Source organism: Pleurodeles waltl, chromosome 3_1, assembly GCF_031143425.1.
Source record: "Pleurodeles waltl isolate 20211129_DDA chromosome 3_1, aPleWal1.hap1.20221129, whole genome shotgun sequence".
Lineage (NCBI taxonomy): Eukaryota > Metazoa > Chordata > Amphibia > Caudata > Salamandridae > Pleurodeles > Pleurodeles waltl.
In genome coordinates, this window is record NC_090440.1 from 319,791,507 (window position 1) to 319,812,678 (window position 21,172).

At 46.0% G+C, this 21,172-nt stretch overlaps 1 protein-coding gene across 2 annotated transcripts in view; it reads left to right on the forward strand.

Annotated features, from left to right (window-relative positions):
• LOC138284065 (tropomodulin-2-like) overlaps window positions 1-21,172 on the forward strand; it is a 338,245-nt gene that overhangs the window by 124,819 nt on the left and 192,254 nt on the right. For both annotated transcript variants that reach the window (XM_069222471.1, XM_069222472.1), the window contains exon 3: window positions 1,407-1,563. In XM_069222471.1, the coding sequence (XP_069078572.1) occupies window positions 1,407-1,563 (157 nt within the window). The remainder of the gene's footprint in view (window positions 1-1,406; window positions 1,564-21,172) is intronic.

Here is a 21,172-nt window from a genome sequence, read left to right on the forward strand (position 1 = left end):
GTGAACACAATAAATGCACCAAATGCTGTAGGATGATGCTGCTACCTCTACATTCATTGATTACTGATGAGTGTCATGGACATTTCATTGAAATAATACCACAGAGAACTGTGAACCATTGTTGTTATCTGAGCAGCAAAGAGCACAGCACTTGAAATTAGGCTGGTTTTTAGGTTGTGGTTTGCTATGATATTTGGGCCAGTGGTCAGCCGGGGCCCAGGAAATCTTACAACCCCATACAGTCTGAAATCTAAAACCTGCAGGGATTCAAAGTGATTTGAATTGCATTTATGCCCCTCACTTCCACGTGCCCAGAATGTCCAGCTAACAACAAACTTTATTTAAAAAACAGAATATTTCTTTCCTATTACGGTGCTGGAATGTTCGGGACTTTGTGGGTAGCAAAGAATGTCCAACCATCCAACATTCCCACACTTCTACCAATTAAAACAGTACGTCATGTGTGGAGATGCTCTTACTGTAAAAGACAGGCTTAAACTATGACTATGTGAAGTTGATCTAGTGTCAAAGTGATCTTTATATTGTCAAACTGACCTGTACCTGTTGTATGCAATAGACCCATCTACACATGTAGTGTATGGCTTTTATTTGGAGAAGTGTGGATTATTAGATGGCAGTATATTTGCTATGTGCCACACATTCTGGATGTTTCCACCCCAGATTGTTTTTACACATACTTTGCATTCGCAGGGTGTTGTGAATAATAACGCATGGTGGAATTCACACACACCACATCACCGTGGTTTCCTGAGTCTCTACTTTTCAGAAGTGTCTGTAGTCGGTAGGTTTCCATGGTTAGTGATCAATTCGGCACTCAGATCCTGCAGTCACCCCCATGGAGGCTTTCCCTTCAAAAACAATCCCAGGAGTTTAGCGGGTGGCCCGTTCTCAGTCCTTTTCATAACCCGCACATGGCTGGTACCGTCACACTCAGTACTCCCAGGAGAATTCAGAAGATGGTCAAGCCTTTGCAGTGATATGTTTTAGCTTGGGAAACACTGGAGAAATTACTATGTTTTGGTGTAAAATTTCTGAAAATCTGACAAACGTTATGTTCAGCGCATAGCCAGGCAGTCAGACCGAAAGAGGTCTAGCACCCCGTGTTTGAAAGCTTAGGATGTGTACAGCTTGAAAATATATGGTTGTGGTATTTTTCCATATGGTCATTAGGGACACATGTTAGGTCGCAGAATTGAGATACAGCTAACATCTAACAATCGCTGGATCTAAGGGTAAGGAGAACACTGATATAGAACAGTGATAGAAACTGATATAGAAAGACTGGTTGAGACTGATATAGAATCACTGATAGAAATTCTCCAGTTTTTAAAACAACATTGTAAGTTAAAATGTTAACCTAAGTACTTCTGCATATCTATTGCCAGAATTCACTCTTGCCAGCTGGACTTCGACAAAAAGATCAGACGACAAAGGAAGCATCAGCATCCTTTGACCGAGAGCGCCTTCTGGCATATTTGGAAAAGGAAGCATTGGAACAAAAAGACAGAGAAGACATGGTACCCTTTACTGGCGAGAAGAAAGGTACTCCATCACATTTAATACTTCATAAGCTGGATTTGTGTTTATCGACATTGCATTGTTCCTGCATTAATTGCTCTGTGTATGCTCATGCTTGTGCAGTCTTTTGGATGTTATCGAAAGTGTAATTATTTGGAAGGGGGCTTCGTCAGTTTTCTAAAACGCTAATCCATGATGGTAATCAGCATGCATTTGGTTTATATTGTGTGCATCGGATTGACTAAAACAATAAGTACTTCTTGCTTTCGAGCAGTGCTGTTTTTTTTACCATTTTTAAAGTGCTTTTCATGTTCTTTGGGCTTTATAGTTGATACTCACATTGAAATACATCACAAAAAGACAGAAGTTCATGGCAGAGCAACAACCCATTCAAAAGTACAAGACAGTCATATAAAGAGTAGGCAGTTTTTTCCATTCCATAGTAAGCAGAAGTGTGTCATGGCACAAATACACAACACTTTGCAGGTTCTCATCTGCCCGCTTCATACCAAAAAAGAAGGCGGACATAGTCAACCAAATGCCCATGAACTGCCTGGTTGTGCTACATGTGTTTCCCCCTGACCCATCTTTTAGTTGCTGGGAAGAGCCATGCAAACTGCATGAAAGGTACAAAATCCATCTCTGGTTCATTTGTTCACCAGATTTGGGTGTTATTTACAGCACAGTTGTGCTTCACACGTACATTGTTAAAAAGGTCAAATATTGCCCCTTCGCAATATGTGAAGTCCTAATAAAGTATTGGCTGTGGGAAGGCCCTTCTTTCGGGACTGCATGAAACAGATTTTGGAACTTGTGACACAGAGAGTGGGCTGGTGTAGTGTTGTGCTCGTAAAGTAATTGAGCTGAAAGCTTCTACCATTAATACCTCAGGTGCAAGGGGTGTTTTGTGGTAGACCCCTGAAGGTTCATACATTATGTTGTGACGCAAGGGTCACATGTTAAACTGAAATAAATGGGGCGCTGCTGGCGGGCGTGGTCAGTATGGTCCAGAATAGCTGCAATACAGGAACATGGCCAGCAATACGAAGCTGATGACTAAACCTTGCAACATGTGTCTCATGACACAACACTGGCAACAAGGGTGCCTCACCTTTGGTTCCCCAGCTGACGCGGCGGCCGCAATCCTCGCCACATGGCTTGTGATGCTCGTGCTGCGTCTCGTTCCTGGCACCCTATCAGCTGCACCGTAGCCCACCCAACAGCTGCAGCGGCGGTGCAGGTATTCCCAGTGTCCATGATGCCGCATGGTGAAATCGGAATGAATTCCTGAGAGCAACGCGTGAGGGCCGGTGAGTTTATGCAGGCCCCCACCCCCTGCCTAATCCATAAAGACTTAAAGGCACAGTACCACCGAAATAAAATGCAACCCATGTGCTCCATGGTGCGGCCCAGAACTGGAGCTGAGGACCCACAGACAGAACAGCATTAGCACGTTCCACACAGGCTTAAAAAATATATTTCAATAACTTATCAACTCTGAGTGTACTGGTAAATGGTAGTTACCTCACAACACTTCTGACAGAGTGAGGACATCAACACTACTGCGCCAATCCGAACAGAGCAATAATGAACCCCATTCCTCCTATAGAGCCATTCATAGTAGAAGGGGCCCTATCCGCACAGGCCTCCAGATGGAAAGACTGGGTAGAGACAGTAATGTTGTTTTTTGAAGCCATGAAAATTGAAAATGCACAGAAAAGGGCCATGATACTGCATCTGAGAGGGAAAGACATACATCGTATATCCAAAACGATAGTCGAAGCAGAGCAGAAAACACACCTCAACATTAATTACAAGAGATTCATATTCAGGCAAGCCCGGCAACACCCTGATGAGTCAATTAATACTTTCTACATGAGACTCAAAGAACTAGCTACCACCTGTGACTTCCACAATGAGAATGAGAAAATCAGGGGGCAGATTATTCAAGGATGTGCCTCAGCCAAACTTAGGGAATGCATCCTGGAAGAATCAGGACAATCCCTAATGGACATTTTGACCATGGGGAGGACAAAACAGCTGTCAAAAGCAAGAGCCTCTCACATGGAGGCAGCGCTGCAGAGCTCAGTCAAAGTAGAACAATTCACCTCAATCATGTCGATACCCTACAAACTGAGACTTCGGAAACCAACACCACTGCAGAGAACTTGTGGTCGCTGTGGAGGATCATCCCATCCCATTACAGACTGTCCGGCCAAGGGAAAGAAATGCGCAGGATGCAGCAAGCTAAATCCCTTTGTAAGGATGTGGCACTCGACGAAAGCTGTGACTACCCAAACCACAGTAAGTACTGCCCTTGAGATTCAGACCTGGGGCATTGATATGGATGATGATGTGGAGGAAACACAAACAGTACGCTCAGTATTCACCGTCAGCACGGCCACGCAAAAAAGTGGAAGACTGCCCAAGTACCAAGTACAAATAGCCGGATGTCCAGTTCTCGCCATAGTGGACACAGGCGCACCCATTAACGTCATGCCGAGTGCCATGTGCCGGAACCTGCAGCCACCACCACCCCTAATGCCAAAGCACATTAAAGTGTTTGCAGACGGGCAAGTCCAACCGCTCATCATGAAAGGAAAATTCTGGACTACCATTTGCCCTGGGTCACATGAAACAGAAGCACAAGTGTACGTTGCTGAGGAAGGGCAGTGCACCCTTCTGGGGTGTCACACAGCCGAAGCCTTAGGGATAATGAGCTTCACATTTGGCGTCTACCTCAAATCTCTCAGCGATATTCTGAAATCATTCCCCCAGGTATTTGAAAGAATAGGGTGCCTTAAAAATAAAAAAAACACCCTACACATAGACAAGTAGATTCAACCAATGGCACTCCGACATCGATGTATAGCCTTCCAGTTCAGGCCCCTTGTAGAACGAGAACTCAAAAAGCTTGAAGCTGCTGGTGTTATTGCGAAGGTAGAAGGTCTTACATCGTGGGTATCACCGATTGTAGTGGCCAAAAAAACAAAACAACCCAGAGAAGTCAGAATCTGCGTCGATATGAGGCTACCTAATGCCGTAATAAAGAGGGAGTGTCATCAGGGCCTCAGTGTTCACTTCATGCAGCCCACCCACAGAGGCACATCTTTCAGTGCTCCCCAGTGCACATTGCCCACTGCTGCCCTAAAGCACATCACCCAGTGCTCTCACTAGGCAAATCTTCTGCTGCTTCTTAGTGCACATTGCCCAGTGCTCCTTTGTGGCGGACCATCTTGTGACCTCTGAGGTGCATTAGATAAAGCTGAAAGTGCCATTATTTGCCTTGCAAAATGTTAGACATGCTCAGCTGACGCACCTCGATGTGTGCTTGTTGCTTGACAGGGTTTGATTGATCATTGGCCTTTTATGCATGAGTTCCTTAATACCTGTTGGAGATTGTAAGAAAGGATATCAGCAGGTGTGCAAGTCTGTGTGAATGTATGCATGACTGATGTCTGGTCCTATATAGTGTGCATGCACTTGCAAAATCACATCCAAGGGTACTGACTTTGTCAATGTTACTTTCTCAATTGCACATTTAGTAAGGCACAATATAATGATTTATTTGTGGGACATGTCTAATTTCTTTTGGTGTATCGTAACAAATCCTAGACTGGAATCCTGGAAAGGAACAAGTGTGTTTATTGCACTGAAAGACTCCATGTAAGGAAAGCAATAGCCCAACAACCTCAGAACTGAAAAACCACTGCCAAAAAGTCATAAAAGTCCAAGTGTCCCTTCAGTAAGTATAGACAAGCAATGTGCACTAATGAAGTGTTGTTTCTCATTCACTCTGACCTTTGGAGGACTCTGGTTGATCCCAGTGCATAGTAGCCTCCATCTGTGGTCCATTAACAGAGTGAGAATGCATAACTACTACTACTTCTTGGGATGGACAAGGAAGAATATACACATTCCCAAAACACTGGAGCATGGTTTATCAGGGTGCAGCGCTGTCTGCAACATTCAGATGATGTACAGACCAAGATCCTCATCCTGGGACCATCCACATCAGCCTGGGACGACTCATGGTGACCATCCAACCTCGGCATCCCCCAACCCCACCCCAACTAACCACACACAAAACCTTGGCTTCATCCTGGACTCATCGCTCACCATGACTCACCAAGTCAACTCAGTCACATCATCCTGCTTCCACACACTTCGACTTCTCCAGAAGATCTACAAATTAATCCCAAAGGACTGCTGCAAAACCGTAACGCATGCCCTGGTTACTACCAGACTCATCTATGCAACGCCCTCTACAGCGGCACCACCCAGAAGAACCTGAAGAAACTACAGCATATCCGAAACCCATCTGCCAGACTCATCCTGGACATTCCCCGCCGCAAACACATATCCATTCACCTAAGAGACCTTCACCACTGGCTTCCTATCGAGAAAATAATTAACTTCAAACTCCTCATTCATGCATACAAGGCCCTCCACTAGCTAGGACGGGCCTACCTCAACCACCACATTACCTTCCACTCCTCCACCAGACCTCTCCGCTTCGCACTAGCCACAGTACACTGCATTTGGAAGACTTCGACTGGTGGAAGATCCTTCGCCTACCTTGTTGCAAAGAGCTGGAACACCCTTCACCTCAGGCAGTCAACATTGTTACCTCAATTCAGGCAGGACCTTAAAACCTGGCTCTTCAACTGAAGCTCGGAGGACAAACCTCCTCAGTGCCTTGAGACCCTTACGGGTAATTAGTTGCACTCTGTAAACCCTGATTTGATTTGATTTGAGGACAAACTATGCGTCATACCTCAATTATATGTTCTAATGTAATGTACACTGTTTGGCTCCAGAAACAGAAAAGAAATACACTGTTTTATTCCATAATGCAAACAAAGGTAGTATTGTCAGCATGTGTGTGTGGCGGCGGAAGCCCAAACAAGTAATCCAGCCTCTGAAAATCAATGTAGAGACGTACTGATTGATTAAATTAAAATCCTATTAAGAAGTAAACCCTGGTCTGTGACTGGTCTGTTGTTCTGACTGCTCAGGCATTGCCTAACTGCATGTATGACCAATTCTTAGTCGTTGCATCACAAATCCAGAGAAAATGCATTTCCCAATTTCTAAAGAGGGCAACTCTTTGTCTCATAGGAGCCTTCTATTTCTGGCAGCAGTGGCATTACCTATGAACACAGATTTTGGCTTGTTGTTGATGGCAGGTGCATGAAGCCTGAAATAAACATCTTCCGAACACTCTAAACCCTAAATACAAACATGAATCATGTGAATAATTTCAGCAGGACAGTCACCCTGTGAAGATATTACGATTTCACAATTTTGCAATTCAGATTGTTAAGCAAAGAGCTTGTGGCCTGCATGACATATGTAATGCGGAAATTCGCTCCATCAGTTAGGCTGGCCACAGACAATCGCCAACCTCAGAAATAGTGTCCTTGTGGTGCAAGTATTGCGGTAGAAATAACAAACTGATGGTATTTAGTTACTTTTAAACTTTCATATGGCAATGGCCCCAAGCGCATTACAGCACTAACAAGGAATGCGCTATTAAACAAACTGTACACGGTATAGTTGAGAGGAAACACGTATCATTAAATACAGATTTAATTTAGGTATTTTCCAGAGTCTCTTATTAAATCCAGATTTACAGTGCAGGGCGTCTGCGAAAGGACAGACAGCCAGAGCACCAATGATGCTCAGGCTTTTTTGGTGGATATTAAAGACTCATAAACCAGTTGACTACTGACAGAAAAACAGTACAGTACCGCACCGTAAACGAGACTTCTTAGGCCACTACAAACATCGCCTTGAAGTCTCGCTTTTAAAAACCTTAAAACTAAGCTCGTGGTTTGAAAGCGACTTTGACAATCCATAGAAAAAGACACTGCTTCTTAAAGCATAAGCAGGCACAAAGAACCTCTAGCCACTTGTAAAAAAATACCGTTTGTATAGTTTCTACATTCATCAATGTGATTTCTACACTAGCTCTATATTGTGAATTTAAAGCCATTATTTAATTAAGATAATTTTTAAACCACTGAGTTTTGAGTCCTGCAGAAGCTCAATAGCGAAAAATATGGTCACTATAAATTAAGGCGTGCGTTTCAGAATAACGAGGAAGAGGACAGTAATTTTCACAAAGATCATTCCCAGAATGATGCATGCGAGAAGCAAGCTGATTTAATTAAACACTAGCACGTCCAAGTTTGAGTTACCTGATCTAATATATTTTGGAGGCACTCTACTGAATTGTGACACACCCTTCTACGTATATTTCCAAGTTTCCTTTCGAGTAGTGAGGGAAAAGTTATAGTTGTTTTCTGTGTTCAGTCACTTGACTACTGTATGCAGACTTTGGGGAACTAAGCTGCCTTCTGGCTAATTAATAACTGTCCAATAAGTGATTACATGGTACATACTGTAATCATGGCTCATTCATCCTCAGTCAGTCAAATGCTTTAGATGTTGTACTGTTTCACTAAATCGACTCGCAACTTGTATCGAGACACGCGTGGATTCACTCAATCATTTACACGCTGATATATGAATAACTTCTGGCATGTGGTGCAAGGTTTAGTCATCGGCTTCGGATTGCCAGGCGTGCTCCTGTGTCGCAGCTATTCTGGGGCATACTGACCACACCTGCCGGCCGAGCCTCATTTATTTAACTTTAACACATGACCCTTGGGTCACAACACAATGTATGAACCCTCAGGGGTCTACCACAAAACACTAATTGCCCCCGAGGCATAATTGGTAGTGCTCGCTGCTCTGTTCCCTCACAAGTGCAACACTACAATCCTCCCAAAAATCACAGAACAAATTTGCAGTATGAAATAACGTCAAACAGCCGAGGAGGCATAACGATACCAATATATGTTCAGTCCTAACTCAAGTTGTTCACATGGTCTTAAACCCATGAGTCACACCAAGTGATCACGTAATCTCGTCGAAGGTGTGGGGTTACTCTGCAACCCGTACTGAGAACGGGTATCCCAGTTGGCAGGCGACACAGGCCGGCCGGGGCAGACACCAGATCCACTAATCTGCTCCGGTGACTGAACATCACATTCAGTGGAAGCACCGACTGGCACATACTCCTCTGACAGCCCATCTTCTGACATCGCGTCAGCATCAGACTGGATAGAATCATGTCCGTGACCTCACCGGATGCAGGTGTTGGGGGATAGAACAGTTTGAAATATGAAATGTTGCAGGCAACTTGCTTGGTTCCTCTCTGCGCAACCACTAGGAATCCTTGATGCCTAGCAATAACCCAGGGGCGGCTCTCAAAGGGTAACCAGAACTTACTGCCTGGAGACTGATCTTGAAGGAGAATGTGATCTCCCACTTGCAGCTCAGAGTGGCGTGATCGCCGGTGAATGCTTGTCGTGTCATTGGAGCACCTCCCTTTGAGATACTCCTTATTTTCCTCTACAGGCATGGGTGTCCATGACCTACGGTGAGGAATGACGTCCGCGACAACACTACCCATGGAAAGGTGGCTCGGGGTGACTCCTGTGGTGGAATGAGGCGTTTGGTGGGAGTCTCGCAGGTACGAGTACACTGCTAGCTCCAGCATTTCTCTCCGTGCAGAGGCAATTCTGATTACTTTGTTTAACGTCTGCATAAACCTTTCTACCTCTCCATTGGCTTGGGGCCATCACAGTGTGATCTTTTGCTGTTTTATGCCAAGGGAGCTCAGGTATGTTGCAAACTCCCCCCCTTTGAAAGGGGAGACCATTGTCAGTCTTGATCTCTTCTATCATTCTGAGGGTGGCTAATATTTTTTCTGTTTTGGGACTTTCCTCCATCGCTGTCAGAGATGGAACTACTTCCACTTCTGCATATCTGGAGAAGTCATCAATTAGTGCCAGAATGTGTCTGCTAACAGGTAGACTTCCAAAGTCAAGGCTGGCTGAGCTCCACGGCTTACCCAGCCGCTTTTCTGTCCCTATGGGGACTGGCGCATTCGAAACTCCTGTTACTTGACAACAGTGCCATGAGCGTACCAGCTCCTCAACGTTCTCGTCCATCATTGGGAACCACACTTTAGTTCTTAGCCTACTCTTTGTTTTCACTATGCCTTGATGGCCAGCATGAGCTAACTGGATGGCTCAATCAGTGAGGCTGGCAGGGATTACGCGTCGGTGTCTTCGAAGGAGGCATCCCTCCCCAATGACAGTCAGTTCTTGTTGGGCACGACTTAACCCTTTCATGGCTTTCCTTGCTTCTGGGTTGAGATGATGCCACTGCTTCTGCATGGTATGCCATGTCTTGGTCCTCATTGCATGAATGGCTCATTGCAGGTTTTCATCCTCCTTGGTTGCTTGCTGGATAGATTCCACAGAGATGGGCAGACGTCAGGACCTTCCACCATGCACCTCACATATTGTTCAGTTTCCTGAACTTCATCTTCTTCGGTTGGGGTGGCAGGCCTTGGGTGTCTGGACAGGTAATCTGCTAGATTGTTTGTTCTGGGGTGATACTTGATCTTGCAATTATATTCCTGCAGTTGTAGCATCCATTTTTCTATGCAAGGGCGTGGCTTGGAGGCAGTGCCATTGAACAGAGGGATCAGCGGTTTATGATCAGTGGTGACAGTAAACAGGTGCCCGTATACATACGGGTGAAAGTGTTTGCACCCACAATGAATGGTGATCGCCTCTCTCAATTTGGGAGTACCTCCGCTCCGTCTCTGTGAGGGATCGACTGGTGTAGGCCACTGGGGTCCATACTTCTGCGTAAACCTTCTGCATGAGTAACGCCACTAGCCCTGTTCGGCTCGCATCTACTGCCTCTGTTGTTTCATTCCTGGGGTCAACATATCGCAGAGTGGTGTCTGCGGACAACGCATCTTTGGTTGCTTGGAATGCACTTTCTTGTGCCGGGCCCCATGACCATGCAGTAGTGGCCTTGGTCAATGCTCTCAGAAGTTGTGTTAAGGACGAGAGATCTCTGATGAATCGCCCACAATAATTTCCCATGCCTAGGAAGCTCTGAACTTCTGTTACTCTTGTGGGTGGTAGGGCATTCTTGATCACCACTTCGTCAAGGTCAGGAGCAACTCCTTCCGACGAAAACACATAACCAAAGAATTGTAGCTTGTTTTTCAGGTACTCACATTTTTCCTTATGAAGGGTAAGGCCAGAGTCATGTATGCACTGAAGGATTTTCTTTAGTTGCGCATGATGTTCCTCCACGGTCTTAGCATTTATAAGGATGTCATCACTGACATTGATGACACCGGAGAGGTCTCCCAAGAGTTTGCGGATAGTGTTCTGAAAGACTTCTGCCGCACTGGAGATACCAAAGTTCAGTCTTCGATAGCAGCAAAGTCCAAAGTGGGTTGAGAAAGTGGTGATGTATCTCAAGTCCTCAGCCAGAAACAGTTGGTGATAGACGGACTGTAGGTCTAGTTTCGAAAACCACCTAGCTAACTCAATTCCCCAATGAAGTCATCAACGAAGTCATCAATGAATGACCCCCCATTCAGGCAGTGAAAAGTGTGACAGGGCTTTCCATGGGGGCCCCTGCACTGTCCATGCCAAGTGCATGGGCAGTGCAGGAGCCTCCATGTGGCCCCCGGAACCCAGTCTATGCCAGCCTTTGCATGGCGGTGAAACCGCCATGCAAAAGCCGGCAAAGAGGGGACTCATAATCCCCAGGGCAGCACTACTTGTAGCGAAGGCCTGGTGGATTAAGACCGCTGGCACCGCCAGGCTGTCGACTGGCAGCAACCTGGGGGTGCGGGAGGTCAGACCATGGCAGCCCACCACAGTCATAATGTGGAGGCCAGATTGCTGCTTTGGCGGCGGTCCGACTGCCACCGCAAGTCTGGTGGTCCGAGGACCACCAGACTCGTAATAAGGGCCTGAGTGTTGTGCATGAAGGCAGCTCAGGGCTATGTACAATGCTGAGACACAGAGCTGTTTGCAGAAGGTGTGCACTCTGATGGGTAGTGGTTTGCACAGGGAGATATTCAATGGGACCAGGGTGTCATACAGCAGGAGTTACACGTCTGTACAGTATGTGGGCCCAGGGTGATGTCTGAGTGGTTTCATGTTTTTCCCATGTTAGCTCATCAAGCCCTCTTTATTTCATCTGGTTATGTTACGTCTAGTACTGTGGAAGGCAAATAACGTCACGTTCAGCTTCTTTTTTTAATATATTTGCATAATTTGAATGGAGGGATGAGAAACTATTTGTGACCAGATGTCATTATGTAAAATGTTCTATTTTCCACAGGCACCGATGTACACTGGTAAAACTCAGGGGCACACATACAGGCTCATAAATCACATGCAGGCTCCAGTGCGCAACTCCCTAGCCGCAGGGCCATGCCATGAAGTCACCCCTTCTGCCTTTCCTGGGTTTTGTCCTTCTACCTTTGGAAATCTAATTCTACTCTTTTTGAGCCCATACTCAGAACGACAAAATCCTTAAACGCAGAAACCCTGGAATGCAACATTATATGCAAATAAAACCAGATCTGGATGATGGCGTCAGTCATGAAATGAACCTCTTGACAGTTTTGGAAATCTATGAATATATGGAAAAGAAAAGAAAATGAATTTCGTCTTCTAATGTTTCCGATTTGACTTGTGTTTTTCATTTGTTGCCTCAAAACGTTATCTCAGTTTTCAGTGGGCAGGATTCAGTGCAAAGACGTGTCTCAAATAATTCAATTTATTTTCTATTATCCTGCTCCCTTTACAGGGGTACATAGCCAGTTCTTATTTCCTCATGCCAGCGCCAAGGGTCTAATACAATATATAGTTATGACAATATGTGGGAAAGATAAGTCGTTCTAAACATGAGGCGCAGAAGCAGTGATTGAAATGAGTAACCTTCACTGCTGAAGCATACCTCTGACTTCGCAACAAGGTGCACACACGGGCATTTCACTTGCCACGCTAAGGCCACGTGAACCCTATTCCAACATAAGTTTGTATAAGAATTGGAAGTACCAGTTGTGTGGGGATGATTACACACTGCAGTTCCCCCACCCCCCGATAGATTCTGGTAGGTAAAATCTGCCAAAATATATTGTGGGAAGGCTCAGAAAAAAATGCTGAATTTGGTGTATTAAAAACCACATCTGCAGGTTATGCCAGCATATTTACAACACCTGGTTAATAACTCACCCTCTGCTAATACTGCTTTCATATTTTTTTATGATGCAATTGGTTGAAGTGTTCACTGCTGTCGGAATGTTTTTAACGCTGTGTATGTTTGTACTATGAAAGAATGGATTTAACATGGATTTGCAATATCTATGAGTATTGTATTGTAAATAAAATTGGTTTAAAATTTGATATAAAAATCGCAGGTGCCATTCATAAATCCAGACTGAAGAGCGTAGCAGCTGCATGGGCGCGCACCTCCTAATACAGCATGTCCAGCAACCTTTGAAAATAAACCTGCTAAGACTAGGGCCTGCAGACATCATAATTCTGATTCGATTTTATCCTGGTTCATTAATACCCACAGTCGAGTGGTCCCTTGAGTCCCATAAAAACGCAGGCTGCAATTTATCCCACACGTGTCTTTCCAGGCAATCTGTAATCCATGACCTCTCACTATGTCACGTCAGAACTATCATGAGGGTGACACAGGTTCACCTGTAATTATGAGACACATCCGCAGTATATCTCAGACCGGATGCAAAGGGTCAGTAGCCACAAGGGGGAAAGGGCAGAGATTCATATCTTGACACTGTGGTACGACCATTTTATTTGCCTGTTTATGTGATTATCTGGGTGACTGAAACTGGGCTTTGATTATTAACATATTGACGGATATCTCTAGCATATTGAAGGCACCCTTCCCACGCCTGATATGTAGACGTCTCTCCTTGCATCGGAAACTTGCATAATAATTAGCTCACAGATTGCATGCTCGACGGTAACCGATGACAACTTGATTTATCTCGGATTTAGGAGGGTTAATCCTATAGTCGGATATTCATTAATGCATCTCTGTTAACTTTTCTCTAACTCCCATGGTTATGTCTGGGTTTATGTAGAATATCAGCACATCTAACACATGTATGGCCATTTTAGGCCCACCAGCCCTTCAAAATCCTAACTTTATCTTTTTAATTTTTTTGTGTTCTACAGGGGAAACTGGGTAGATGATTCTTCATTGCTATTGGAGCCATGGGCGCCAGTACAATGCTGATGTCACATTAGTTAGAGTCTTTCAGTGCAATAAAATGTCTTACTCATTTTCAGGCTTTCAGCCTAGGATCTAGAACGATACACCTCGAAAAATTAAACATGCCCCACAAATAAATACATATATTGTCTTTTCTGCCTGTCATTCAAACTATTAACAGTCCATGACATGCCTGATTATCTGGACACTTGACACTTTATAGGAAAAGGTTTGGAAACATAGCCAAAGTCCTTGGGCATTGCCTCCAAAGTTCGAATGCAACATTTCTAAAAATAACACTCAATTATTAGTTCTAAAAATAGTTCGGAAAAGGAACACTTTGCAAAGTGTTAGCAACCTAAATGTATTCAAGTAAAGGGAGTGTGAAAGGGGGAAAAGAATATAGAATGTGGAGTATAGTGGTTAAAAGATCTGGGTGTAGGAGCTAAGAGGAGAGAGAGGTTATTATATGATTAAGAATTTGGGGTGAAGGATTAAGTATTTGAGTCGCAGGTGTTAGACATTAAGGGCATTATTTGTTAAGGGTTATTAGTTAAAGGTCAGAGGTCGAGGGTTAAGGGTATAGATTTAAGGATTTGGCATATATATAATTGTGAGTTTTGTAGCACATGGTTAAGAATTGTGGGTTTGGAATTAAAGGTGTGTGTACATGGGCATAAGGGTTTGGTTTTAAAGTATAGGACATAGGATATATGGGTCAATGGTGTGGAGTTAGGGTTAGTGGTTATAGGTTTGGCATACAAGATTAATGGATCGAGGTTTAGGTTTAAGTGTTGGTAATATGATTAAGAATGTAGAGCACAAGGCTAAGGTTTAATGTTTTGAGATATGTGGTCAAGGGTTAGGGGGTTACAAGTATGGAGTGACAGCCATAGGGATAAGTGCATAAGTTTAAGAGTTTGGGATATAATTTTTGAGGGTTCCAAGTTTGCTATATATGATTAATGGCTTGGGTATAGGGTTAAGAGTTTGATTCATAGGGCTTAAAGGTATAAGGGTAAGGATATAGGGTAAAGGATTTGGGTTTTGGGGATAGGGTAATCATTAAGTGGTTGGCGTTAAAGCCATAAGGTACAGGGTTTATAGCATGGGGTTTGGGTATAGCATTGAGTGTTTTAGGTATATGAGTTTGAATTAAGGGCTCAGTGGTTCAAGGTATAGGGTTGATAGCAATGATTACTTTTGTTTAGTGTTACCTTAAAATGTGTGGATCAGTATCACAGTTATCTTTACCCTATTCAAATGAGAAAAATACTTAAGTATTACTTTTCACAGTAAAACTGCACTTTTCAAAGAAAAAATCTTTAGTTTCAAAGTGATGCAATTAGAAGTCTTAAAAGCGAACTGACAATATTTCTCTGTACAAACATGGAAATAACAGGTACACACCAGACCTTGTTTCTAAGTTGCAAGAAAATCATTATTTTCCATGTACTTTTCAGAGCGTACATGTGACACAGGCTTTCAGTTCATCCTTGAAACATCGGTGTGTTCTTTTCTGCAAATGTTGGTACTTCCTGCCCTGACTGTTTTTCTCCTGCTGCTGCTGTTCATTGACTCTTCACAGATAATCTTTATGCTTCATCTGTGTGTGGTTCACATTGGATTTGTGATCTTTTTTCCCAGATTTTAGTGCACCTAAATATTATACATATGGTCCATCATAAATTGTTAAAAAATAATTAATAAAGTACTTTAGCGCTCATCTTTGTGATTGAGGCTGAGGAATAAATGAGGACTGTTAGAAATGGGGTCTTTGGTTGACAGTCAGGTTACCCCCTGTTCAAGCAAGGACCCTCACTCTAGTTAGGATAAAAGAGAATCACCCTCAGCTAACCCCTGCTTACCCCCTTGGTAGCTTGGCAGAGCAGTAGGCTTAACCTCAGAGTGCTGGGCGTAAAGTATTTGTACCAACACACACAGTAACTTAATGAAAACACTACAAAATGACACAACACCAGTTTAGAAAAATAGGAAATATTTATCTAGACAAAACAAGACCAAAACGACAAAAATCCAACATACACAAGTCAAGTTATGATTTTTAAAAGGTTTAAAATAAAAAGAGTCTTTAGGTAGTTGTAACAACACACTAGCGCTGCTAGCGTGTAAATGTACCTGGTTTGCGTCGAAAATAACCCCGCACGGGCTGTGCGCGTCGAAAATAACCCTGCACGGTTATATGCGTCGAAAACAACTCGGCACGGCGATGCGCGTCGAAACAGCCAGCCACGCGACGGTCCGAAAGTCCCGCGGCGCAGGTTGCGATCTCTCAGCCTTCGTCAGCGATGCTGCGCGTCGTTTCTCCTGCTCCGGGCGTCGATTCTTCGGTCGCGTTTCCTGCGGCGTCGTTTCTCAGCTGCGGAACCGGCGTCGCGTCGTTTTCTCAGCCGCGATCGGATTCGCGTCGATCTTTTCTCCGCACGGCGCTCGGTGCGTGTATTTTTGTCCTTAGGCTGCCAGCCTCTCCTTTCAGGGTCCCAGGAACTGGAAGGGCACCACAGAGCAGAGTAGGGGTCTCTCCAGAGACTCCAGGTGCTGGCAGGAAGAAGTCTTTGCTATCCCTGAGACTTCAACAACAGGAGGCAAGCTCTACATCAAGCCCTTGGAGATTTCTTCTTCAAGATGGAAGGCACACAAAGTCCAGTCTTTGCCCTCTTACTCTGGCAGAAGCAGCACTGCAGGAAAGCTCCACAAAGCACAGTCACAGGCAGGGCAGCACTTGTTCCTCAGCGATCAGCTCTTCTCCAGGCAGAGGTTCCTCTTGATTCCAGAAGTGTTTCTAAAGTTTGTAAGTTTGGGTGCCCTTCTTATACCCATTTTAGTCTTTGAAGTCACCTTCCTTCAAAGGGGACTCACACCTGCTTGTGAAATCCTGCCTTGCCCAGGCAAGGCCTCAGACACACACCAGGGGGCTGGAGACAGCATTGTCAGAGGCAGGCACAGTCCTTTCAGATGAGAGTGACCACTCCACCCCTCCCTCCTAGCAGAGATGGCTAATCAGGAAATGCAGATCACACCCCAGCTCCCTTTGTGTCACTGTCTGGTGTGAGGTGAAAAACAACCCAACTGTCAAACTGACCCAGACAGGGAATCCACAAACAAGGCAGAGTCACAGAATGGTTTAAGCAAGAAAATGCTCACTTTCTAAAAGTGGCATTTCCAAACTCACAATCTCAAAATCAACTTTACTAAAAGATGCATTTTTAAATTGTGAGTTCAGGGATCCCAAACTCCACCTGTCCATCTCTTCTCTAGGGGAATCTACACTTTAATCATATTTAAAGGTAGCCCCCATATTATCCTATGAGAGAGAGACAGACCTTGCAACAGTGAAAACGAAATTGGCAGTATTTCACTGTCAGGACATATAAACCACATTACTATATGTCCTACCTTATCCATACACTGCACCCTGCCCTTGGGGCTACCTAGGGCATACCTTAGGGGTGCCTTACATGTAAGGAAAGGGAAGGTTTAGGCCTGGCAAGTGGGTACACTTGCCAAGTCGACTTTACAGTGTAAAAATACACACACAGACACTGCAGTGGCAGGTCTGAGACATGATTACAGAGCTACTTATGTGGGTGGCACAACCAGTGCTGCAGGCCCACTAGTAGCATTTGATTTACAGGCCCTGGCACCTCTAGTGCCCCTTACTAGGGACTTACTGGTAAATCAAATATGCCAATCATGGATAAACCACTTACATACAATTTAAACAGGAGAGCATATGCACTTTAGCACTGGTTAGCAGTGGTAAAGTGCTCAGAGTTGAAAAGCCAACAGCAACATGTCAGAAAAATATAGGAGGCAGGAGGCAAAAAAGTCTGGGGATGACCCTGCAAAAGCAAAAGTCCAACACGACCCCCTACCAGCCTAAAGCCAGGGGAGAACAATCAATACCTTGATGTACTTCCCTGATTGGGGCGATAGAACAGGGACCCAGGCCCACAACAGCAGGGGCATGCTCCAGTTCTACGCCTTCCTGACTCCAGTTGGATCCCTCTGTCCATACTCTCAGGGCCCACTAAGCTAACCCATGGGGAACCCTTCTCCACATCTACAGACACCATCTGTGCAACACCTAACTTTACTTTGCTCACAGATGTATTGCAATGGGCAGATAGTACCACCAGGGCCAACACAATGGTGTTGCCCACTCCACCCCTGGGGTGTGACTCTCGTCCTTCCCCCCCCAGGGGCAACTCTGTCCACCAGGACAGCAAGCCACAGTGGCCCCAGACAACTGTCAGGGATGAGAGCCCGACCTCAGGCCTCTCTAACCACTGTGACTGTGGAGAGTGGGGGGTGGTAGCCCCAGGTGCCTGGCACCCTTTGACCACTCTCTCTTCCACCAGGTCAGGGATGACAACCTGACCCTGGTCCTCCCCTCTGGGGCTCTGTACCCTCCCTGCAGAAGCGGCACCCCCAGAGTCAAAAACTGTCAGGGTGCTTGTAGAAGCAGTCCTGCACAATTCTTCCATCAGTGCAGGGATGTTAACCTGCAACTGATCCTCCAACCTGGGGTCTGTACCTTCAGGTTGGACCAGGGCCAGGGGTGAGGCTTCCCTCCCCCTGCCCTCTCTTCTGGGGTCCTGAACCACCCAACTAGGAGCGACCCCCCCAGAAGACAACATGGTAGGGGCACTGTTAGCAGTAGCCCCTTCCTCCAGGTCAGGGGGGACACCCTTAACCTGGCCTCCCAATCCAGGGTCTGTACCCACAGACTTGATCACTGCCTGGCAAACCAGGACTTCTTGGGGGGCATACCTACCCCCTACCAGGTCAGAGTTTACCCTCTGAACCTGGTCATCCAACCCAGGGTCACCACCCTGCGGTTGAACCACTGCCTGGCACACCAGGACTTCCTGGGGAGCCCACTTACCCCCCATCAGGTCAGAGTTTCCCCCCTGAACCTGATTATTCAACCCAGAGTCACCACCCTGCGGTTGAACCACTGCCTGGCACACCAGGACTTCCTTGGGAGCACACTTACCCCCCATCAGGTCAGAGTTTACCCCCTGAACCTGATCATTCAACCCAGAGTCACCACCCTGCGGTTGAACCATTGCCTGGCACACCAGGACTTCCAGGGGGGCACACTTACCCCCCTCAAGGGGCACACTGTCCCGAAGGGCCACACAAGAGTCTGGCTGGCGCAGGTCTCCTGACCTCTGCCCATCTGACAGAGTCTGGATTCCCCCCAACCCAGAAATGGTCTCACCAAGGTCACTCATGGGGGGCTCTGCTCTCAGAGCTGACCCCTGACCCTCCAGGTTCTCCACTGGGGTCCGCAACCCCCTCTCAACCCTCTGTCTGGACTTCTGCACCCCCTCACTAGGAGTGGTACTGCCAGACACCAGGACTGGTGGGACGCTGGCTACAGCCGCCCCCCCAAGTTCTCCTGACACTGTGGGGTCTCCCTCAACAGATGGCCCTATGGTACAGGCTAGGCTCCCCTCCTGGTGTTCCCGCAGGGAACCCTCCAGGACCTGGGACCGGATCTCGGGCACCTTGGGCCTCAACCCATCCCCATTCCCTCTCCTCTGAGACTGGACATGGGGTCCCTCACCCATCCCACTACACTGGGACCTACCTGGGACACTACAATCCTTCCCTACCTCACCTGGTTGGGAACTACCTAGACCACTCCTCTCAGGAGCACCCCCAAATGCCTCTTCAGACTCTCTGGTACTCACCCAGAAGTCTGCCTCCATGGTAAGCTCCCTGGGGTCAGAGAACTCACACTCCACCTGGTGTTGGCATAGCTCTGGAAAATAAGGACTAGACATATGCTCTCCAGCAATTACATCACTCAGCCCCTCACATGAATTAACCAAAGTACCCTTCACCCAACCATCCAGTGACTCTGCTTTGAAAAAGCACCCCACATCACCCTCCTGAGACTGGTGAGACAGTACCTGACTGTCCCTGACACTCAACCCACACTCTTCTGGGATGTTTTCACACTCCATAACCAGGACTTCTACCTGGGGGGAACCCCTCTCCCTGTCACTCTCACCTAGAGTCAGTAGAGTGTCCCTCCCACCAGTAGGAATATGACTCCCCATGCCAGTTCCCCAATCCACCTCAGGGACCCTGTGCATCACTGGAGCTACCTCATACCCCTGAACCTCCTGGCGTGTGTTAACTCCCTCCTTCAAGTAGGGCACCACCTCTCTGGGCATGTGCACTTCTGCAGCATCACTGGATATACAATTGTTGCTGCCACCATTCCAGCTGGACTCAGCCCTCATGACTTCCAGCTCTTTCAATTTAAGCTCGTAAGCATAAATCATTTTTTTAATCTCTAAGTCCCTCCTCCTTTCTGCCAGGACTAAGGCTCTCTTCTCCTCGGCCCTCTTAAGCTCTTCCAGACTCCGGATTCGAGCTAGGAGCCTATCATCTCTTTCTGTTCCCTCCTCAGGGCCACTGCCCTCCTCTTTGGAGTAGTCCTCCTCCTCAGAGTAGTTATCCTCCTCAGACTCATTTGGTGGTGTTGCCTGACAACGTTTCAATTCATCCTGAAACAGGGCTGACTCAAGATCCTCCCTTCTGGATTCCTTGTTCACAGCCAGTCCCCTTTCCATGCAGAATGCTTTAAGCTGCCACTTTTTATACATAGATAGGTGCCAGAAATTGACTTCCATTTCTGCAAAGGCTTCACAACCAAAAAACAAAGTCCAAAAATATCATCAATACTTCCAGGAGGACATCAGAGAACAAAAAGCAGAATCACAAGACAAGTAGTATGTGGTCACGTAGTGGTCTGAGATCAAAACAGTAGTGTACACTTAATTACTGTATGTCAAGTACAAATACAAGTCCAATCCCGACCGCTGGTCACCAATGTTAGAAATGGGGTCTTTGGTTGACAGTCAGGTTACCCCCTGTTCAAGCAAGGACCCTCACTCTAGTTAGGATAAAAGAGAATCACCCTCAGCTAACCCCTGCTTACCCCCTTGGTAGCTTGGCAGAGCAGTAGGCTTAACCTCAGAGTGCTGGGCGTAAAGTATTTGTACCAACACACACAGTAACTTAATGAAAACACTACAAAATGACACAACACCAGTTTAGAAAAATAGGAAATATTTATCTAGACAAAACAAGACCAAAACGACAAAAATCCAACATACACAAGTCAAGTTATGATTTTTAAAAGGTTTAAAATAAAAAGAGTCTTTAGGTAGTTGTAACAACACACTAGCGCTGCTAGCGTGTAAATGTACCTGGTTTGCGTCAAAAATAACCCCGCACGGGCTGTGCGCGTCGAAAATAACCCTGCACGGTTATATGCGTCGAAAACAACTCGGCACGGCGATGCGCGTCGAAACAGCCAGCCACGCGACGGTCCGAAAGTCCCGCGGCGCAGGTTGCGATCTCTCAGCCTTCGTCAGCGATGCTGCGCGTCGTTTCTCCTGCTCCGGGCGTCGATTCTTCGGTCGCGTTTCCTGCGGCGTCG